The 23806-nt window shown below is 38.7% G+C and overlaps 1 protein-coding gene and 1 long non-coding RNA gene across 5 annotated transcripts in view; one reads left to right on the forward strand and one right to left on the reverse strand.

Annotated features, from left to right (window-relative positions):
• Positions 1-14288, reverse strand: part of LOC140726643 (uncharacterized) — a 44662-nt gene extending 30374 nt beyond the window's left edge. The window contains exons 1-2 of the long non-coding RNA XR_012098687.1: positions 14105-14288; positions 10695-10751 (exon numbers count right to left, since the gene is read on the reverse strand). This is a non-coding gene — a long non-coding RNA (uncharacterized lncRNA). The remainder of the gene's footprint in view (positions 1-10694; positions 10752-14104) is intronic.
• Positions 1-23806, forward strand: part of LOC140726642 (progesterone receptor-like) — a 299505-nt gene that overhangs the window by 142374 nt on the left and 133325 nt on the right. For 3 of the 4 annotated variants that reach the window (XM_073043275.1, XM_073043276.1, XM_073043278.1), the window contains exon 4: positions 14832-14948. The exons of the other annotated variant lie outside the window; for it this stretch is intronic. In XM_073043275.1, coding sequence (XP_072899376.1) covers positions 14832-14948 — 117 coding nt within the window. The remainder of the gene's footprint in view (positions 1-14831; positions 14949-23806) is intronic. 4 annotated transcript variants of the gene reach the window in all.

A 23806-nucleotide genomic window follows, 5' to 3' on the forward strand; every position in this document is an offset into this window, starting at 1 on the left:
CAATGATATGACCACAGTAAGTGAGGCTTGGTTTAAAGAATCACACTTCTTCCATCATGCTGTGAGCCCATAATCATCTAGTCTTTTTAACACTGTCTTGAGATTTTGGTAATTTTCCTTGTCATCCTCTCTGGTATCAATGATGTCATCCAGGTAACTCTGAGTGCATAGTCAGCCTTGCACCTGGTCCATAGCTTTCTGCCAGAGTGCAGGTGCAGATGCTCCTCCAAAACAAGCCTATTGTAGCAATGAAACCCTTTGGTCTCTTCTTCCATCTCCAGCTGTAGGTAGGGCTCAGTTAAGTTCACATTGCTTAAGTATTTTCCTCCAGAAAGGTTTGCAAAGATATCCTTAGACAGTTGAAGAAGTTTGGTATGGGCCTCCAAATCCTAAGGACTTTCTAAAGGGGCATTATTGAGAGCATCCTGACTGGCTGCATCACTGCCTGGTATGGGAACTGTACTTCCCTTAATCGCAACACTCTGCAGAGAGTGGTGCGGACAGCCCAACACATCTGTAAATGTGAACTTCCCACTATTCAGGACATTTACAGAGACAGGTGTGTAAAAAGGGCCCAAAGGATCATTGGGCATCTGAGTCATGCCAACCTCAAACTGTTCTAGCTGTAACCATCTGGGAAACAGTACTGCAGAATAAAAGCCAGGACCAACAGGCTCCGGGACTGCTTCTTCCACCAGGCCATCAGACTGATTAATTCATGCTGACACAAATGTATTTCTATGTTATATTGACTATCCTGTTGTACAAGCTATTTATTATAAACTACTGTAAGTTGCACATTGCACAGTTGGACGGAGATGTCACATAAAGATTTTTACTCCTCATGTATATGAAGGATGTAAGTAATAAAGTCAATTCAATTCAATTCAATATCCTGGGTGGAGGGTATTAATCCACTTTCAGTACTGGGTTGATGGTAACCTAAAATCACCACCTGACAGACCCTTTCTTCTTGGCAATGCGGACCACTGTTGATGCCCATGACCTAGCTCCACTCAGCCTCGGAAAGAATTCCTTCAACCTCCATGCGATCTAGCTCACTGGCTACTTTATCACAGATGGTATAAAGAACCCGACAGGCTTCGTAATATGTGGGTTTTCATTTAGCACTATTTTACCCCTAATATATTTGAGTTTTCCAATGTCATCCTAGATCATTACTGTGGCATCATCCAGTACCCTTCAGTTGACTCTATTACAGGGGATGGATCTCCAATCAAGTTGTAGTTGTCTCAGCCAATCATCCTTTTAATGCTGCCCCTCCTGTTTTTACCATATACAAGCCCAATGTGACTTGTTGGTTCTTGTGTTTCATTGTTTCAAATATCATTCTCACAAGAGTTATCTTTTCTATAGTATAAAATTTTAGTTCCTTATCTGCCAGCTTCAGTTCAGTGTCTTTGAAATGCTGTTCAATCTTGTTTTGTAGAATGACTGAAACAGCCGAGCCAGAGTTCAATTTCATTTTAGTTAGTTTGGTGTACGCCATATTCTCATGGCTTCCTAGTCCTAGAATCAATCTCATTATTATCAGATTTTTCATCAAAGGTATTCAAATCAATGCTCTTTTTGAAACTGCAACTTGACTTTTTATCTTTACTTCTTCTGTGTGCAGTCACTTATTTTATCTGCCCTGCTTGCTTTTTGTATGTGTCTTATTTTGTTACATTTTCTGCAAGTTTCGCCCCTAAACCTACATTGATCTGGTGTATGTGAGCCTCTACCACAACTGTAACACAATCTGTTTGGCTGGGCATATTTCTGTTTAGACATTGCAATTTGTTCACACTCACTCTTATCCTCACTGCAACTCGATTGCATCTCCATCTGCTGTTTCTATTGATAGTGATTTCAACTGCTGTTTTAAACGTGAATTGTACTTCAGTTAGAAGCAATTTTTGAATGTTTTCTTGTAAGATTCCACAAACTAACAAATTGGTTTTGGTTTGAAATGTTCCTGTATTACATTCATGATATGAGCAAATTACATTTTTTCTGGTTTCGTTGGATCAGTTTAACTTCTAAGCAAACTATGTTTTTCCACTCATTGCACTCAGCAACAGAGGCAGTCCCTTATCACGACTATTTAATGCGCTTAAAAATACTGCTGAATTTTTCCAGTGTACATCATTCAGTTTTCTGTTAAGCAACCAAACACATACATCTTTCCAATGTAGCCAGCCATTTTTTTTGTTATATTTATTATTATGACACAGTACTGACTATTTATAAATCTATGGACGTACTTGTTGCTTGTTGATTTTGTCCATTTTCTGCTTTTTTTTAAATTCAAATGTCTCTCTCCCCTTCTCAACAAAAAACATACTGTGCTTCAACAGGTTGGTAGTCATCTCGGGTTCATTTTAGAACTTTCTCATCACCACTGTTATATTTTGTAAATCCAGAAACTAATCAAAACAAAAACACAAGAGCCAGGGTACTTGCCTACTTAATTTCTGTTACTTTTCTCAGTTAGGTGCTCACATATGATGTGGAGGCATAATGATGCATGCCATTCATATACTTCTTGCATACAGTGCTGCTAAAAAGTTTGTGAACCTTGTACATTTTTCTCTATTGTGTAAATATGACCTGAAATTTGATAAGATCTTTATTTAAGCCCTGAAACTAGATGAGGAGAACCCAATTAAATAAATAGCACAAAAACATTATACTTGTTCATTTATTTATTGAGAAAAATAATCCAATATTACATGTATTTGTTTGAAAAAGTATGTGAACCTCTGGGTTAATGCCTTCTATAAAAGCTATTTGGAGTCAGGTGTTCCAATCAATGCAATGAGATTGGAAGTGTAGGTTGTAAAGTTGTCCTGCCCTATAAAAAGACACACAAAGTCAGGTTACTGACAGAGCCTGCTCCTCTCAAGAAAGATCTTTTTATGTTCACCATGCCTCAATCAAAACAGCTTTCAGATGACCTTAGGAGAAGGATTGTAGAGGTGCATCAAGCAGGAAAAAGCATTTCTAAAGACCCAAGTATTCATCAGTCCACAGGAAGAAAATTGTCTATGAACGGAGGAAACTCAGTATTACGGCTACTCTCCTTAGAAGCGGGCATCCTGTAAAGATCACACCAAGAGCACAAAATGCCATGGTGAAGGAGGTGTAAAAGTACTCAAGAGTACAGCAAAAGCCTTGCAGAAATCTCTAGAAATTTCTAAGATCTCTGTTTATGTGTACACTATAAGAAAAACACTGAACAAGAATGGTGTTCATTGAAGGACACCATGGAGGAAACCACTGCTCTCTTAAAAAAACATTGCTGCGCATTTCAAGTTTGCAAAAGACCATCTGTATATTCTACAATGATTCTGGGACAATGTTCCATGGACTGATGAGACAAAGGTTGGACTTGTTTGCAGAAAAGCACATTGCTATGTTTAGAGGAAAAAGGACATTGCACACCAACACCAAAACCTCATCCCAACAGTGAGGCATGGTGAAGGGAGCATCATGGTTTGGAGCTGCTTTACTGCCTCAGGCCTGGACAGCTTGCAATCATTAAGGGAACAATGAATTTAAAATTATATCAAGACAATTTGCAGAATATCAAGGTAGCAGTCTGTCACCTTAAGGTTGGATGATGCAACAAGACAATGATCTGAAAGACAAGAGTAAAGCAATAACAGAGTGGTTTAAAAAGAAGAAAATTTGCCTTTTGGAACGGCCAAGTCAATGCCCTGGCCTTAATTCTATAGAAATGTTTTGGAAGGACCTGAAGCAGTTTAGTTCATGCAAGGAAGCCCACCAATATTCCAGAGTTGAAGCAGTTTTAGAAACATACCAAAATCTACAGCACATTACAGGCCCTTTGGCGCACAATGTTGTGCTAACCATGTAACCTACTCTAGAAGCTGCCTAGAATTTCCCTACCACATGGCCCTCTATTTTTCCAAGGTCCATGTACCTATATAAGAGTCTCTTAAAAGACCCTATTGTATCTGCCTCGACCACCTTCACTGGAAGTTCATTACACACATCCACCACTCTCTGTGTGAAATACCTCTGACATCCCCCTTGTACCTACTTCTAAGCACCTAGGAAAAAGCCTCTGGTGATCCACGTGATCAATGCCTCTCATAATCTTATACACTTCTATCAGGTCACCTCTCATCCTCTGTCACTCCAAGGAGAAAAGGCTAAGTTTACTCGAACTATTCTCATAAGGCGTGGTCTCCAATCCAGGCAACATCCTTATAAATCTCCTCTGCACTTGCTCTATAGTATCCATATCCTTCCTCTAGTGAGGTGACCAGAACTGAATACAATACTCCCAACTGGGGTCTGATCAAGGTCTCATATAGTTTTGTAAAGAGAAATAGCCTAAAATTCCTTCAAGCTGATGTGCAAGACTGATCAACAGTTACCAGAAATGTCTGGTTGAAGATAATGCTGTACAAGGGGGTTACACCAGTACTGAAAGCAACAAATGCATTTTTCCAACAAATACGTGTAATATTGGATTATTTTTCTCGATAAATAAATGTACATGCATAATCTTTTTTGTGTCTATTTATTTAATCAGGTTCTCTCTATCTAGTTTTAGGACTTATATGAAGATCTGATCACATTTTAGGTCATATTTATGCAGAAACAGAGAAAATTCTGCAGGGTTCGCAAACTTCCTAGCACCACTGTATAACCCAATGTCAATTATGTAAAGAAACAAAGAATGCTTAATTGAACAATATACTTAGCAATATTACTCAAATATTACTGAACTATTGAATACACTACAATCATTATCTTGGATTTTGTTTGAACTATTGTCTTTCTTAAGCCTTGGACTGTTCTGTTTGGCCATAGACCTGATGATATGCATCAGTCAACCTTGGGGCCACAGAAATGCAGACAATGGAACTAAATTCAAAATATTCTGTGTATCAACATATCATTAGTAACCTATAATGTAGAGGTGAGCCAGATATTCTTAGTTGCTGGAAATCTAAAATAAAAGTAAAGGGCTGGAAAAACTCACCAGGTCAGGCAGCACCTGTGGAAAGAGAAGCATGATTAATGCATCAGTTCATGCAGGATTATTTCCTGCATTTTTGTCATTAATCCTGGTATTCAGCCATTCTGTAAGGAGTCCATATCAATTAAAATGATGCTTGTTCAGTTTTCCTTGAACAAGCCACTCAACTCTTAATAATAATTCTAAGAAAGTAATGGCTAAAAGTTAATCACTTGCAAAATAAACATAGCAGTGAAGCTTTGAAACTCTCTCCACAATCTAAGAACTGAAATCAACAAACTGTTGTTAAATAAGGATTTCAGAACAAGGCTGGATTGATGGTAAAGATCCGTCATTATCTAACTGATTTGACAGATCAAGATCAAAATGGGGAATGACCAACTCCTTCCCTGTGTTTCCGAGGATCATCCCTCTGAAGCTCATGGATGATCAATTAACCCTGAGCAACACTTAGCAACATTCCCATCAGGACTGCAGAGAAATCTCTCCCCCTAGGGCCAAGAATGTTGCAAGTTGAATCAGGATGACCATTATTGTTTAGGGCCTTGCTTTCCTTATATATACCAGAATATTCCACATAACAAATTAATTTGCCACATAATTCACAGTGCAGCCACAATGATGCAGAGAACAGAATGTAAGAGTGCTGTTATGTGAATCTTGCAAAATACAGTATGCAATGGCTTCAGTATGTGAATGTGCTTTGAAATTAATTTAATTACAATGAGAATAAATTCAACATATTTGATTCCCAATCAAGCATTTATCTAAGGGGGAAGACCGGATGAATTTAATATCAATCTGTTTTAAAATGTATAGTTGAATCCTTTTTACTTTTCTTCCAAATATTCAACTGCCTGTGTGCAGAGAATTGTAAACTTTAAATTTGCAGTGCCTTTATTTTGAAAGAATAATGCCTTTATTGTTTCAGACTGATTATAGAAGTTTGTAGTTGTTTAAATCACAGAGAATTCTGCACCATTACTGGTTTTTACAGTACTGTTGTTTGCTTATCAAATAACATAGTAACAGTGTTGTTGAGAACAGCTTAGCAACAAAATGAACAAAGCTGCCTTCTGCAACTGTCATTCTAAAATTCATTCCTGGCTTGTTACAAGTGGAAAATTTGTCTAAATATTTGTTAATAATTAACTTTGGCCTGGATTTCTCTGAGAAATCAGAAGCATGAAACTCGATTGGCACTTCCATTGTATCCTGGATAATGGACTACCTGACTGTCAGACCACAGTCTGTGCAGCTTCAGAGCTGTGTATCAGACGTGGCTATAGGCAGTACTGGGTCTCCACAGGGAACTGTATTGGCTCCCTTCTTGTTTACCTTGTATACCACAGACTTTAGATACAACACCTGGATGACAGACTTGAGTGGAGCACCAACACAGAGGCTGTGTACAAGAAGGGCCAGAGTCCCCTCTACCTCTAGAGGAGATGGAGGTTCTTTGGAGTATTCACACGTCTACTTCACATGTTCTACCAGTCAGTTTTTGCCAGTACAATCTTCTATGTGGTGGTGTGCTGGGGCAATGGCATCAACACGGGTGATGCCAACAGGCTCAATAAACCGATTAGAAAGGCTGGCTCTGTTATAGGAGACAAACTGGACATACTGGTGGCTGTGGTAGAACAATGTACACTTTGGAAAACTCACCCTCTGCATGCCACCTTGGCTGAAGAGAGGAACACTTTTAATAATAGACTAAGACAACTGAGCTGCTCCAAAGAGCGCTATATGAGGTTATTCTTACCCTTGGCCAATGAGCTCTATAATGAGTCAACCTATAGCCAGGGAAGAGATTACCTCCTCCTGTTAGATTTATTTAAGGTTTTTTTTATTCTTTCTTGCTTCTCTTCTAGTATTTGTATACAGGCAGTCCCCGGGTTACTTACGAGTTCCGTTCCTGAGTCCATCTTTAAGTTGGATTTGTACGTAAGTCGGAACAAGTACATCCGGTGTTATTTAACATCAGTTAGTCAAACGTTTGTATTAGTATATAGTATATATTTTACCTTTCTATGCATATAAAACACTTAAGAAACGTATGTATTCCAATAATTAAACAACTGCGTAATAATTGTAGATTTCATCAGGACAGGGCCTTTCACGTGCTCTATTATTCTCACTTTATCCATTATCCCTTAAAATTGTTCTGATCATTGACCGACTGTAGCCTAACGCTTTATCAATGACCGATGGTGTTTCACCTCTTTCCAAATGCTTTATTATTTCCACTTTGTTTTTAATCGCAATCGCTTCCCGTCAATGGAACAGAAACACCACGAGCGGCGGGTCCCGAGCTCCGACGGCTCTCAAGGTCCGCTGGGTCCTAATAACCACAGCACTGAATTCCCCGGGTCCTAAACTCCACTGCACTGAGACAGGTTAAATGGGGCAAGGGGGGGCTGTGCTGGATTTGGGTATTTGATCCTCCACAATATTCCGCGTGGGAATTTAAACTGGAGGTGGCAGTGGTTTTTTTTACGAGGTCGAGTTGCGAGCTCGACATCAACCCAGCACGGATGGTACAGGAGTCACTGGATCGACATCAACCCGGCACGGGAGCGGTCTGTCACTAGATCGAACTCAGAACCTCCGTTTTCGAGCCCAGCTGGAACTGGGGGGGGGGGGGGGGGGGCGGTGGTCAGGGTGAATCTTACAAGAAAAATTTAAGCCAAATACAAAGTTAAACACTCAATACAGTGTCAACGGCAATGGCGGATGGCGTTCTCCTTCCTCGCTTCGTAAGTACGAGTTGTCCGTAAGTCGGACGTTCGTAACTCGGGGACTACCTGTACTTGTATATCTGTGCACTTGTGATGCTATGGTGAATCTGTAATTTCATTTGGGATCAATAAAGTATCTATCTATTTATCATTAAGAGCTCAAATTCAGCATACAGTTTAGTCTTAAGTCAGGAATTTGTCTGATTTGCTTGACAAAAATGAAACCGGGTCTGGCTGTTGCAGTTAAGAAAATTGTCACAACCTGAGGATCTTGGTTTTAAGGGGTCAGAGACAAACCAAGAGCACAGGCAGAGGAGACAAGTAGACAGTGGTGAAGCAACAAGGTAATTGATCTATCAAAGGCACGACATTCTGATGATGTTGGAAAACATAAGGGCAAGGAAATTAAGGAAATTTGGAACACAGCATAAACATCTCCCAATGAGGGTGATACCATCCATGGAGTAATTAATATGCACAAGTGAACAGCACCCAAGGATTAACTGTCCTACCAACCAGCAGATTCATGCAAATTACTCTTCAAACATTTCCTTTCCCCTTCTTTAACTCTTAATTAGTGATGAGATGAAATGCTGCAGAGCCTGTGCTTAAAACAAAGGCCATCATGGAATGCTTGAAGACACCTCATGTAGCATCTAATTTTGAATATATTCTTGCTTCTTTATTCCCAGATTATTCTGTTTTCTCACAAAGTGAAAGGTCCTCCTTAATTAACAGCACCTAAAAAGCTAATGCTATATAAAGGACAACAATGAACTGTTCCAATTGAAAGGAAACCATCAATACTCATGGATAGTCACAACCACTGCAACTTGTTTGACATAGTGTCTTTAACCGAAGGAAGTTCATGAGAACGTTATTAAGCAAAGACTTAAAATAATCCTCATAAAATACAAGAGCAAATGACTAAAAACTGGCACAGAACTAAACAGCAATGACAAAAGAAGCAGATAGAGACACAGTGAAGGTAAAGCTCAGAGTCTTGTCAGCTGATGGCTGACCACCAATGACAGAGCAACACCTAAAGCTGGGGAGCTAATAAGGCGGAGGAAAAATGAAATGGTGACCAGAAGGAAAGATCAAGAGGGGGAGAAGCAAAAACTGTGACGAAAGAGAGAAGTTTGGAAATAGAAATAGTAGGCTTACCTGAGCAGCCAAGATGGCCATGGGTAAAATTCCAGACAAGAGAATCTGGTAACATAAATTTTATTGGGAAAAAGGCATCTTTGAAGTGATTGGTACCTCAAAACCAAAGAAAATAGGAGAGAGAAGAGAGGTTGCGGTCTTATAGTTTTGATTTGGATTACACTAGACTCAAATTGAGTATTAAAAAACAGTTTTTCAAACTCAGAGATGTGTCACAGGAGAAATTTGAAGAGTATAATACCAGAGGATATGATAGTGTGATTAAAAATCCCAGAACTTTACTGAACAGCTTGTAAAAGCAGACACATTTGGTGATAAAGATGGTGATCTAGGAAATGTAACATCTCGTTGCTCATGATCTTTCAGGCCAACTAAACACATTTTCAGCAACCATTACTGCTGTACTACTGTACACATTAGTCCACAAACTCAAGTGTGCATACGTGGACTGACAGAGGAAGTGAAGCACTGGGAGGGAACTTTCTACTTGCTGTCACATATCACATAAATGATACTTTAAGCCTGAATAAGGCAAGAAGATTTCATGAAGATAATTAGTACATTTCAGGAGGTTGGTATATAAGGAAATATTTATGAAGGTTTGCAGCATTCATTTTGTGAAATGTCAACAGAATTTGAATCACTTTCATACAAGGCCTTGAATGCTACTCGATTCCTATTTGTGGTATAATTCATATTTCAATAACATTTGAATATATATTGATTGATTAAGCATTCTTATTCATTTCAATGATTCATTACAAGTTATATGTATAAATACATGAATTGCACATGTCATCACACTAAGCTGAGTAGTCTATTTCAGCGTATGTGGCTGAATTTAAGAGATTGAGCATTGTCAGTCTGATAATAGGCTTAATGGAATCTTACAAGAAAGCATTCAAAATCAGCTCAGTTATTAGAGATGAGGAATGTTCCTTCAGACAAAATTACGAATCTCTGGGAACAAGATTTACAGATATCAATATCTGAGGAAACTTGGAATGAAATTTTTAAACTGGTTAAGTAAGTCATCACTATGTGTTCGACATTCCCTCATACAATTTAAGGTGGTACATAGAGCTCATATGACTAAGGATAAGCTATCTCGTTTTTATTTGGCTATATCTCCCTACTGTGACAGATGTAATAATGGAGAAGCTTCATTAATTCATATGTTTTGGACTTGTCCGAATTTTGAAAAATATTGCAAGGAAGTTTTTCAAACATTTTCCTTACCTTTTAAAGTCAATTTTAAGCCTAACCCTCTGATGACCCTATTTGGTATTGTTGCAGGACGAGATATTAAGCTGAAGGCATCTGATTTAGATATTTTGGCCTTTAGCTCTCTTATAGCTAGGAGAATGTTTTTGTTTAAATGGAAAGATGTTTTTCCTCCTGCCCATGCTCAATGGTTATGCGACGTTATGTCATGTTTAGATTTAGAGAAGATTCGTTGTTCAATTTCTGAATCTCATTAAGACTTTCAAACATTGTGGGGACCTTTTCTGAATTATTTTCAAAACCTTCAATTCATTTTTTAAACTCAGATGTTGGCTATTATTAATTTTTATTATATGAGAAGGTATTTTTCCACCTTCTCTCCTTAATGAACAGCTTTGGTCTTGGTAGGGGTTAGATTCTTTTTTTTGTAACAACTTAGTATAGTTCAATATAACTATTGATTAATTTATGTGAATACGGAGTAATGTAGTTGTTATTATGAACAGATATAATGTAATCGGTAGTTTTTTTAAAAAAAAATTGACCTTTTATATACACTTTCTTGTACTCTGTATTCTTCTATGTAGAAAAGCAGCTCCTAACTGAAACACAACAGTTGAAATCACTGTCTCAATGGAAACTGCAGTCAGAGTCACAATTGAATTGCAGTCAGAAATGAAAATGAGTGTGAACAAAATTGCAATGTCTAAACCAAAACTAGCCTGGCTGAACAAATTGTATTAACATTGTAGCAGGACTCACATACACCAGATTAATGCAGGTTTAAAGGTGAAACTTACAGAAAATACGACAAAATGTTTATGATGAGAGTGATGCAGCCACACATGAGTATGCTTAATAAGATGAAATCCTATAGCGTGAAAATAAAGATACTGTCTTAGATAAAGAAATAGATGATAGGCTGGAGATAGCGAGTGGGACCTTTTCTGGTTGGCTGCCTATGACTAGTGGCTTTCCTCAGGGGTCAGTTTTGGGACTGCTACTTTTCATATTGTTTGTCAATGATTTGGATAATGGCAAAGTTTGTGGATGATACAAGGATAGTTGGCAGATGGGATACAATGTTGGGAAATGTATGAAAATGCATTTTGTAAAAAGGAACAACAGTGTGGACTGTTATCTAAATGGGGAGAAGGTTCAAACATCAGAGGTGCAGAGGGACTTAGGAGTCCTCATGCAAGACTCCCAGAAGGTTAATTTACAGGCTGAATCTGTGGTAAAGAATGTAAATGCAATATTGGCATTTATTTCAAGGGGAATAGAATATAAAAGCATGGAGATAATGCTGAAGCTTTATAAAACACTAAACAGGCCACATTTGGAGTATTGTCAACAGTTTTGATCCCATATCTCAGAAAGTATGTGGTGTCATTGGAAAGAGTCCAGAGGAGGTTCACGACGATAATTGCAGGAATGAAGGGGTTAACATATGAGGAATGTTTGGCATCTTTGGGCCTGTACTCCCTGGAATTTAGAAGAATGCGTGGGGATCTCATTGAAACCGACCGATTTTTGAGAGGACTAGTTAAGGTATCCAGAACTAGAGGGCACAGCCTCAAAATTGAGGGACAATCCTTAAGAACAAAGGTAAGGATGAAATTTTTTAGCCAGAGAGTAGTAAATCTGTGGAATGCTTTGCCACGGACTGCAGTGGAGGCCAAGTCGATGGATATATTTAAGGTGGAAGTTGATATTTTCCTGATTGGTTCAGGGCATCAAAGGTTATGGTGAGATGGCAGGTGTAGGGATTGAGTGGGATCTGGGATCTGCCATGATGGAATGACGGAGCAGACGCGATGGGCTGAATGGCCTAATTTTGCTCCTATGTCTTATGATCTTATGGTCTTACGGACTTGGTACCCTTCAGATTTTCAACATGAAAACTAACAACAGACCAGCAATATGGCTTAGGCCAGAAGCTGAACGGCAAATTAATTAAAATTGAATTGGGCACTAATTCAGCTGTGTCAGTCACTCCACAAAATGAGTTTGAAAGGCATTTCAACAATACTGAACTGAAACCTGCAGATATAGAACTAAGAACTTATACTAGAGAAAAGTTAACTCGTGTGGGAATGACATTCATAGCAATGAAATACAACCATGAACCAGTTACATTGAGCTTGGATGTGGTAGAAACAGGAGGACCAGCATTGTGGGGATATGATTGGCCTGAGACAACCAAAACTTGACTGGAGATTCATCCAATATTTGCATGCCATATCCCTTGCAATGAAGCCAACTCAAAGCAAATTAAGAAAAGTACCAGATGATGCCACAGCTGTCTCCATGCCGACACCATGAACCATTACCCAACAGAGGGTAAACAGGCATGAAGAGAGTTCAAGGAGCTTCAGGAAAGTTGAAAGTAGTTGACTTTTGTAAGTATAAAGAACCAGCATTTACTCTGCATGCATTAAGGTTATTGCATGAACTTCAAGTGGGAGATAAAAAGCTGTTTGTGAAGCTAGATGCAAAGACCAAAGCCCAGCTGGGTGAATGGAAGGCCAAAAAGAAAGGAGTGAATGGAGATATGAAAACAGAGAATTCGTCTGATGATGTTGTGGATGAGCAAACCAAGAGGGGAGATCAGATCATAAAGGAAGCAATAGAAGTATTAGACAGAGAATACTCTAATGAACCCTAAATGCACCTTCCCAAGATCAAGTTCCACAAACCATAAGAAGAAACAGGAAGAAAAAGAAGAAAGATGGCTACCGCTGTCAGAACCACTTTTGCAGTCTCAGAGTCAACTCCTACAACCACCCTGGAGGAGGCCCCAGAACCTGAGATTGTTTCACAGCCACAGCTCTCCCCTGTCAAGCAGAGTGACCTCCCTTGTCAGGAAAGGTGTTATTCCACAAGAGTAATAAATCCTCTGCAATGATTAAATATTTAGGCCTGAATAGGACAAATTAAAAATTACTAAGCTGTGGATGTCTATATAGTGTAGTTGTATTATATAGTATACTGTGTATATAGCTGAGATGCATTCTGTATTGAGTTATAATTTGTAGCTAAGCTGGGAGGAGTGTTGTGTATTTAATATTTCAATAATATTTGAGTAATCTCATATATATATTGGGTGATTAAGTATTCTTGTTCATTTCAATAATTCATTGTGGATTATATATATAAATATGTGAACTGCATACGTCATCACACTACCACATGATATGTACGTGTCTCGCTTAAAGTGAACATGAAGTTAGATCCACATTTCAGACTCCTTTGATTAGTATAGTGACACTATCAGTGGCACCCTAGTACTGGGAGAAGCTTTCCTGCTCAATACAGTTCTAGGCCTGCTGTGTGTTTCATTGAATTTTGAAGCTCCATCACTACTTTAGTGGCACAAATAACACTACCAGCCAGAGTTGACAATCTAGCCAGTGAATCTTTTGATAAATATGAAAAGAGAACACACTACTTTTTTGGTGCTGCATTGTACTGCTGTTGGTCGGTTTCATTGAGCTTGCTGGAAATGACCAGCATTGTTGCTACCAATGAAACCGAATAAAGAGTTAAATCCCTGATAGTTAGAACATGTAGGTCTGATACAATAACTCACATAATTTACTGCTGCTTGAAAAGATTCCAGTTTACATAAAGCAGATTCAATGTCAATGTCTGTCTAGTTGCATAGAGAGTGGTTCTCCTACCCATGAGAGAACTCCAACTGATTTCCACCCCAGGGGACTCATCGGGTGAGGATATGCGGTCAGTGCTGAACAACCTTACCTCACTGCCTAGCTCTAAAGTAGCCTGGACTTACCTTGAGTAATGACATTTCTGCTACTTCAAAAATATCCATCAATATTTCATCATTGAAATGATGAAATGCTTACTCGGAATTCTTAAATAAAACTATAAGCACACCTGCAGCATTTGAAAACATGAATACTTATCAAGAAGCAAGTTAGCTAATACTAACCTTAGAAGCTTAAAGTTAGTGCCAGCCATAGCAATGTGTGGAGCAGCTCTCCATGAACTTGGGACAGGTTGTTCATCCATATCTTTCACCAACAATGGAATAAATTGTTCCCTGTTCACACTCCCTCCCTGAATTCCCCATGGATTCGTTCATTGCTGAACCATCAGGATAACAAGCTTGAACACCTCCGTGCAACCTCGGAACTTGCACTTTGGAGCAGGTATTTAACTTGCTGACGATGAAGTTTCGCAATGTTAGCAGTCATGCGGGTAAATATTGATATTTCCCTCAAAGTCCAGGTCCATAGATTCATAATGATCTGCCACATTATCACACAGGTGCTGAAGTTAAAAACCATTCTCACTCTTCTTGGTATATAGGCCATGTGTGCACCAATGGATCTAGAGGCAGTAAACCAGATCATACACGTTACTTAGAGCTTTGCTTGATCTTTCACCCTTTATTTTTCATCTTTGTTCCAAATGGTTGTATCCCAAGAAAAGGAATGCATATGTGCAGTGTATACGCTGGCTACCAGTTCTAACTAACAGCATTAACTTGCCACTCTCATTTTTTTAATGAAGCCAAAAGACTATTTGTAGAAAGACAAATAAATATCCACATATGCTTTATCAATTAATATTTCATGTCTATTGTCTTCTTTTACAATGTGTGCTTCATTTCTTTTCTTTGGAAATAGTAACATCAACTAACTTCTAATTGTCAGGGCAACATAAATATCTATGTGCAGGAAGAAATGACTGCATCATTGACAAAATTCGCAGAAAGAACTGTCCAGCCTGCCGCCTCAGAAAGTGTTATCAAGCTGGAATGGTGTTGGGAGGTAAGAGAAAAAAGTTCTTCGATTTAAGTCAAAACAGGTAAATCTGTTCATATATATTTTGCATCCTATCAAAATTGTATTGAAGACATTGATGTATACATGTGGATTTATAAGTGAATGCCTATTATTTTATATCCATTGCCCAGTGAACCTGTACTTTATACATGGAATCTGGTATTGGTAGTAAGTGGTAAATTTCACTGAATGGCTTAACATTTTCTGCTAATGTTCTTCACTGTTTCATGCCATCTATAGTGTACATTTTCAAAGTTGTTCTGTACAAATAAGGTAAACATAGTTATGGTCACAAAGTGCAGCACAAATATTAGCAACATTGCAAACAAATCACTCACTGAAACCCCAGTGCCCTATCACCTAGTACCAGTGCTGTGTCATTGTTGGGAGTGCGCAGAGCTAGAGGAGACTGTGGGTCTGCTGCCCGTTGAATTCTCAACGTTCTCTTTCGTAATTCCATTTTCCAAACAAAGTGAGTAAAAAAGCTGCATGGATAAGAGAATTTCCAAATAGGTCTTTGCCACCTTTGAAGGAAACAATGAGACATTGATGGAACTCTGAAGCAGATTTTGTTTCTAATGCACTCCTTACGATCATTGGAAATAATTGTTTACCAATAAACTCTGCAACCCACATCCTAGTCTGCTTTCGGATATTAAAATATTCAATATTGTAGTTTTAGAATTCACCTAGGTATGATCAGTAATAGACAAGGGAAATTGCAATTCCTGTACAAATTTTCCAGAAGGTGGCTCATAGCTCATTGTTAAAGAACTAGACATAATCTTGCAAGGTATCTGTTGAAAGAAAATCTAGCTTACTTGGGCCATGTGGATTGATTGGCCTTTCTTTTGAATGAATAAATGATTTGTATTGTGAAATAGGAACATTTTCCTGTGTCTTATTCTTGTACATGTATGAAATACCATTTTGGAAATCATGGCAGTTGTTTATGCTCCTCCTTTTTGCATGAACTGATGATACCAGTGACTGGAAGAGAGTGGTTGAGAGTGAATAGGTAGGTACTTTAATAAAACTCCAAAAATCCTTGCACTTCCTTTGATGTTCAGTTGTAATGCTCATGTCCAAAGGTCTGTGTGTGTGGGGGGATGGGTGGGTGGTGGTCTTTGCTTGAGTTAATTAATTACCCAGTGAAGTTTAAATTCAGTATTTCATTGTATGTTAATATCAGTTCCCCTTACACTGATTATATTTTATCAATCAATGTCAAAGAATTTAGATGAACAATTGTGGTGATACTAGTGTATTGACAACATTGTAATCTGGTGGGCTGGCGTGTGTCAGTCTCTTTCTGCCAATAGCTAATGCTTTACAATTGATAGAATACAGAGATACCAAATTACTGAAGTTTTTTTTTAATTTGAAAATTAATGATTAGTTCCTGATGACCCATGAGTAAAGGCACCACTCAATGTAGCTATTACAAGATGCAAATTCAATACCTTACCTGTGCTGACTTTTTGTGGTGACAAGTGGAGGATTCATAATCATTATCAGGAAATTGCAGCGTCTGAAAGTCAAAATGCTGTGTGGTGCAAGAAGGATCTTCATTCATATCCTGCACAGGACTTGCACCCGTTCCCCTAGGTTTGCCAGCAGAGTGCCTTCAATGTGCAGCACCTGTCTCTTGTGTTTCTCAGAGCTAAGCACTTTGATGTCATGCAGTTTGGGTTGAGACTGCCAGCACACACTGTACTCTCAAACCTGAACAGCTGAGAGAGCAGAGGGAGGCCTTATCCCTTTTTCTAGGGTTAAGGAACTAATCTCGAACTTGGATTACAGAAGATGAACACAGTGTGCCTCAAAAACACAGCACTGTGTATGTACCGTGTGTTCATGATTAACAGTGTGTATTATTTTTTTTTAAATCATCTTCAATTAACAGAACATAACTACATTTGTAAAGAAAGTGTCCAGTAAAGAGACTAGATGGCTTATGGGTCATAAGAAAGTTTCCTTCATACAGAAGGAGTTGACATAGATGTAAGATTCCACTTTATTAATATCACAGTGGTTTGCTGACTTTAATACCAACATGCTTAGACACATAGTCTGCTCTGTTTATCCTTCAAATCAATTGCAAACATTTTACCAAAATGCAGCTTCAGGAATCAGTACACTTCTAGTGCTTACCTTTTTCAGATCTATGTGTATTTTTGAAGAAACTTTGAATGTGACCTCAAATTTGGCATTACCTTAATGCTAGTTATAATGAGCATAATGTATCAGATTCACACTTCTCAATCATTGCACTATGGATCTCGGCCTTTCATGTATGCATGGAAGATGGATTGATAGTCTAGAGCAAACACGAGGAAATCTGCAGATGCTGGAAATTCAAACAACAACACACACAAAATGCTGGTGGAACACAGCAGGCTAGGCAGCATCTATAGGGAGAAGCGATGTCGACGTTTCAGGCCGAGACCCGTCTAGTCCTGACGAAGGGTCTCGGCCCAAAACATCGACATCGCTTCTCCCTATAGATGCTGCCTAGCCTGCTGTGTTCTACCAGCATTTTGTGTGTGTTGTTGATAGTCTAGATGGACTTTTCGAACCAGTCAGGTTTTTGAAAATCAGTTGAAAATTAACTTTATCAAATCAAACCCTTGTATGAAACCTCCAAAGTAGTTTTGAAGGAGTCAGAGCTAAGAGGGAAAGTCACAAATAATTTTTAATTCTTGCCATCAGCTTCCAGCGACCAAGGTTCCATTTTGATAATGCACATTCGTAACATTAAATATTGTGTCTAAATTGTTGGAAATAAGGTTTTGCTTCATCATTGACAAAGCACACTGATAAAATGGCAGTTTTGAAAGGATATCAGAGCAATTTGATCAAAATATCATGTTTTTATAATCCCGCCTATGTGGTAATAAAGTAGGACAGGGAGTAAATCTGAAATAATTTGAATACATTATTTTCCTGTGAGTTAATAACATAAATAAGCTTTTTATTATACTCAGAGGAAAGGAGCATATTTTATTAAAAACACATGTGTATAACTTTTGACCAGACTATTAGAGACATATGCTACAAAAAACTCAGCAGCAAATGATGATGAACACAAACAATTGATGTGCACTCCTGCCAAATCCATTTTGGATCTCAATTCACAAGTCATTGCAAATTATAACTATAATCCAATTAATAAACCCTGGACTACTGACAGAAGTCTTTAATTACTTAAGCATGGTAATTTAATCACTGCTTTACATCTTGTGGTGAGGAAATCCAGTTGATAAGGTGTGACGCTGATGATGAACAATGCCAACTCCATTGGATGTGATTCTGATGGTGGGCAATGCCAACCCCATTGCCATCTGTCAGCCCGGCCCTTGAAATCCCTTGTCAAGATACATTCTTTTCCTGGGTGAACTCTAACCCCTGTCTCCATTTGCCCACAACAAATGGAAGATTAATTCTTTAATTGACCTTGTCTGCAGAAACTTTTTAAAAATGAACAAACACTACTATTTAGTGCATTTAATTCCTTCCCTTCAATTGACTTATAGTTATCTATGCACCCAGTTTTGTAAACAAAAATCTCAATATTAACATTTCTTGTGGTTCCTCTAGAAATTCATAATTTTAACATGGAGGTTGTTTAATTTCATATATTTACATACTCCTTTGGGTGACAAGGGAAGGACTATATTCGTGATTTCTACTTCACCGGACAGGATGCCAAAGGCAGCTTGCAGTACTTTTTTTTCAGTATGGACATTGTGTTGTGACTGAGAATGTTACCACTGTTATGGTAAATATTATTGTCAGATTGACAGATTCTCCACAGGAAACTTTTATCTCTGAACAGCTCAAGCTAACAGTAGGCTTGAAAGGAAGATCAGCAACAATTTGAATTTGCAAAACCTCTTACATGCTCCCCAGGTATATTATACAAAAACTGGCATCCATCCTAACATGGACAGGTGCACGTGAGGAAATGTGTTAATAAACCTTTAGGCAAATATGTTGATTTTAAGACATTTTCAAAAAGAAAAAGAAAAGGCAGAGATATTTAGAGAGGGTCCTTCAGTTTTAAAAAGTAGTTATTACCTGTCTATATATATATATGTAGAGAGAGAGAGAGAGAGAGAGAGAGAGAGAGAGAGAGACACACACAGTGATTGATAAGTTCGTGGCCTAAGGTAGAAGGAGATGAGTTATTAAGTTCGAAGTTTCTGCATCATCACTCAAAGAGTTGACCTGCATGTGCATGTAACGAGAGCTGTATAACTCATCTCCTTCTACCTTAGGCCATGAACTTATCAATCACCCCTGCTGTGGACCACTTCTGGAGGTCCAAGATGCCAATTTCTACAAAGAAGGGATCCATATGCTCCACAGCCGCTGGACTAAGTATGTAAATGTAGGAAAAATAAATGTGCTAGGTTTTCTAAAATTGACTCCTTCTACCATAGGCCACGAACTTATCAATCACCCCTCGTCTGTGTGTATCTATATATATATAAAGAAAGAGAATAAGTCCTTCCGGCCCTTTGAGCCGAACTGCCCAGCAATCTCCTGAATTTAATCCTAGCCTAATCACGAGACAATTCACAATGTCCAATTTACCTGCCAACCGGTACGTTTTTGGACTGTGAGAGGAAACTGAGCACCTGGTGGAAACCCATGCAGTCACGGAACAACATACAAACTCCTTACAGGCACTGGTGGGAACTGAACCAGAGTTTTTGGTATTGTAAAGCCCCGTGCTAACCAGTATGCTACCATGCTACCCCATGGTTTTAAGGCATGGACAATTGAAAATAGTGTACAGAATTGAAAATTAGGCATCTAACAGCTTCCTGATTTTTGCCAAGAAATCATGGCACTGGCTAGACAGCATAGATCTTTCAAGGAAGGATAAGTTTACCCATAGCCCGGTGCATATCAAGAAGTAAGTGTGTGTGCCTGTAGGTTATTTATTTCAACACAATTTCCAAGCTTTCGTTCAATGTTCAAAGAGTATTTGGCATGGAACTGGTAGTGCCAGTAGTACACAGTGCACCTGTGCTGCTGGGATCAGGTAGCAGTTGATAATGATGATATTAATTCATGGATTGGCCAAGTGCCATTTCAGAGACAAGGTGTTGGAAGTGGGTGGTACAGTAGATAGTAATGGTTAAAGATACTACAGAGAAATCCGTGAAGAGCAGCATAATGCCATTACAGACTGGGTTTTTGGGAACAAGCTTCCATAATATTGTTAGAATCAAAAGTCCAACAAATATGCATGCTTCCAGTTTCTTCTCCATTTATCAGTCTGTTGCCCTTTTGATGCCATTCATTACCATATACAAGTAATTTTTGTGCATTTTCTGATGTGGCCAAAATTGACTTATGGATGTCTGTAAAAATATGATCTATTTCTTACATGGGGTTGGGCCGCATAATGAAGCTTGCGTTTCTCTGGTGTAATATTGCTCTGGATGCACATGCAATGAAATTGCTGAGAGGAACTGGCATACAGCACTCAAGCTGTGAAATGTAAACAGGTCAGCGAGGAGGGTTTTCAGCTTAGAAATTGTATCATGTGGAACAACTTGAGCAATGCAGCACAAATTAATTGAAAGATAAATGATGAAGGAATTTCAGGAATCTGATCTGAAGTCCACGATCGGTCCGTAATGGGTTCAGATCTGAGGACTTCTTTTTTGGTTCAGAATGCCGTTGTTCACTTCAACTGTTAGCATGATCTGTACTTTTTCCTTTCTCTTTCACATCGATTGTTGGTCTTTTATTTTTATCTCTATTGTGCTTTGCTTCTTTAATTGAGTTCTTTCCGGTTTCTTGCTTTGTGGCTAACCGCAAGCAAGCAAATCTCAAGGTCGAGTAATTCGTACATTCTTTGATAATAAATGAATCTTGAATTGTCAAGAATGTAACTTTCTTTCCAAGTATTCCATACTTATGATGTGTTTATGCAGGAGACACAGACAGTTGCTCTCAGGGTCACTGCGCATCCATGGAGGTCACTTCCATGGTTTTGGTCCGTGATCATGTAGAAGCAGGTTTTAAGACTGTTTGTGAGGAGTGCTTTGTGGTTACTTAAAGAAAGCTCTCTGGACAGTTTCCACCCCAGAGTCTAGTATCTAGAACACTCCTTACCTAGGTCCATTTTGAGTAAAATACTTAACCCTCACTGCAGCTCACTCTTCGAACCTCAAAATCTGCTCAGAGGCCTGGTTGTAACCATCACCTTGACAGCTTCCCGCATACTACGTCAGCAGTTTGCTCACCCAGTCTACCAAACCCTCTTACCTCTTCTCTGGTAACTCTTCCCTTCCCCAGTAACCTTACTTGACAGTCAGGTCCCCACGTTTCTCTTCCAGTAGATATTCCAATCTCATATTCCACCCTGCCCTCTTGCCCTGTGTCTTCCCTTCATGTCCCTGAGCCTTGTGCTACTTACTTCCCTTACGCTGGAGCATCTGAACAAAACGTCTCTGAATGTACAGAATGCCTGAGGCCTATTCTGTAAAGCAGAACATATTGACTCATGCATCAGAGTATAAGGCAGCAAATACAGTACTTGTCAGCCAAGGCATACTGCCAACTTATTGTGCCTTCCTAGGCACCATTTAACTCCTTACACTTAGTTTGGGTTTTGGGGTTTTAAATTGCCTGTGTTTTCAAATCAAGAATATTTTCTGAATGGGTAAGGGAGAGAGGACCCAGGGAATGAGGCGGTGCAGTTAGTGAAGTTCATTCAGTCAATAATTGAAATTTAAAAAACAGACGCTGTAAATCTGCAACAAAATTCTAATTTGCTGGAAATACTCGGGAGATTGGGGGGTGGGGGTTCAGTATTTCAGGGCAGTGAGCCTCCATCATTTTACCTCCTGTTCAGTGAGATCCTGACCAAGACCATGCATGAGAGGAGATAAAATGTCATTGCTGTGCACCATAACGTCAGAAAATTCATCACGCCTGCATCTTCCTGACACACACCTCCAGTCACATAACTCTGAGGGAGTGAAAGCGTTTCTGAAGACTGGCCCAGCCCCTGTCTATATTACTGAGTAAGAAGGGTTTAACTGTAACCATGAGAAGAAAATGGAGGATATTTGCTGGATAATGGCCAACCCTTTACCAGAATTACCAATTTTCTCCTAGCTCTGCAGATCATGAATTTGGAGGATGATTTGCATAAAGGAAGGCAGTTACTTCAGACTGACTCTTCATATATTGTTGCAAAATGATTGGGTGGGTTAGTTAGATTTTCTCAATTAGAATTTCTCAATGCATATCTCCCACCAACATTCTGATCACATTTTCAATACATTGTTTTGCATGGAGCCTTTCGCGCTCTCTATAGTAAGAAATACACAAGAGAATGTCCCAAGGCTCCCAATAGTACTTCTGTGTTTCCATAGCTCAACTAATATAATATTGGTCTCTGAAACTGTATACACAAAATGATGTTAGACACATGAGAGTTAGCATTTTACCTGATAAACATACTCTTCAATGACTGTATAAGTGTAGGACTTGGGTTCTTTTCTCCCTTCATCTGCCACTTCAGCAAAAGAAGGGACATGCTGTAAATTCCCCTTTTCTACAACACTGTGGTGAGGCTTGTTAAAATTCTTCAGAAGTTATGGAGAGATTTTCCCAAATTTATGTCCTTAGGCATCAAGTTAAGTCAAGTTTATTGTCATTTAACTATATACATCTATATAACGAATATAATCACATAATGGTATATAGAAATGAGACAACTTTTTCCTGAACCAGGGCGTAAAGCAGAGTAGTACACATAACACAAATAACACACAATAATTTATGAAGGTAAGGATAAAATCTACAGATGAATCACACGTAAATATCAAACTAAAGTGCATAAATTAAATTTTATAAGGTACAGAACAGATTAGCCAGTGAAACTTTGAATGCAATGTGGCAGGGAGTTCAGAAGCCTAATGGCCTGATGGAAGAAATTGTTTCTCACCCTGACTGTTCTTGATTTTATGCATGGGAGTCTCCTGCCTGACAGTAGAAAGTCTAAAAGGATGCTGTATCGATGGGTATGATCCTTAATAATACTAAGAGCCCTGCGTACGCAGTCCTCCTTATAAATGTCCATGACGCATGGTAGGGAGACCCCTGTGATCCTCTCAGCTGTCCTCACAGTCCTTTGCAGGGACTTCTGGTCCAATGTTTGACTGCTCCCAGACCAGGTGGAGATGCAACTTGTCAGGATGCTCTCTTGTTCTGCAAAATTTCCTCTTTCTGCTGAATTGAGCTTGCAAGAGGTTTTCATTCATTGGCACCCCTTTTTCCATCAGTCAAGTTGCTATAGGAACAAATTAAAGCATTCCCTTAAAAATAGTAAATTGATTAATGATAGAATTGAGGTTGTTAAGCTGACTGAAGGAATCAATTCTATTGCAAAATATTAAATAATTATCAAATGGAAAGTCCTGCCCATAGGGATATAATCTTAAAGTTAAGGCTAAGGTCTTTAGGGTTAATATTAGGAAGTAGTTCAAATGAGTGGTGATAGTCAACTGAAATGTTCTCTAAGAAGAACTATTGAGTTTAAATTAACATAAGATGTCAGTATTTGGATTTGGTACTTTCCTGCTTGACTAAAGAATCAAGGCAGGAGCATTCCATTGAGACTAAGCTTGTTTAGTCAAGCTTAAACAACTTAAATAAACTTATTCAATTAAGTACTGGAAGAAGCTCAGATTTGTGAATGTTCTATTCCTGCTGCAATTTCTCTTGGTCAGTTACAGGATCACTACTGCCAAAGACAGGCAGATTCTAATGTTGTGTCCTCCTGGTACTGAATTAACTCTCCAAACAATACA

This window comes from Hemitrygon akajei, chromosome 4 (assembly GCF_048418815.1).
Source record: "Hemitrygon akajei chromosome 4, sHemAka1.3, whole genome shotgun sequence".
NCBI classification, from domain to species: Eukaryota; Metazoa; Chordata; class Chondrichthyes; order Myliobatiformes; family Dasyatidae; genus Hemitrygon; species Hemitrygon akajei.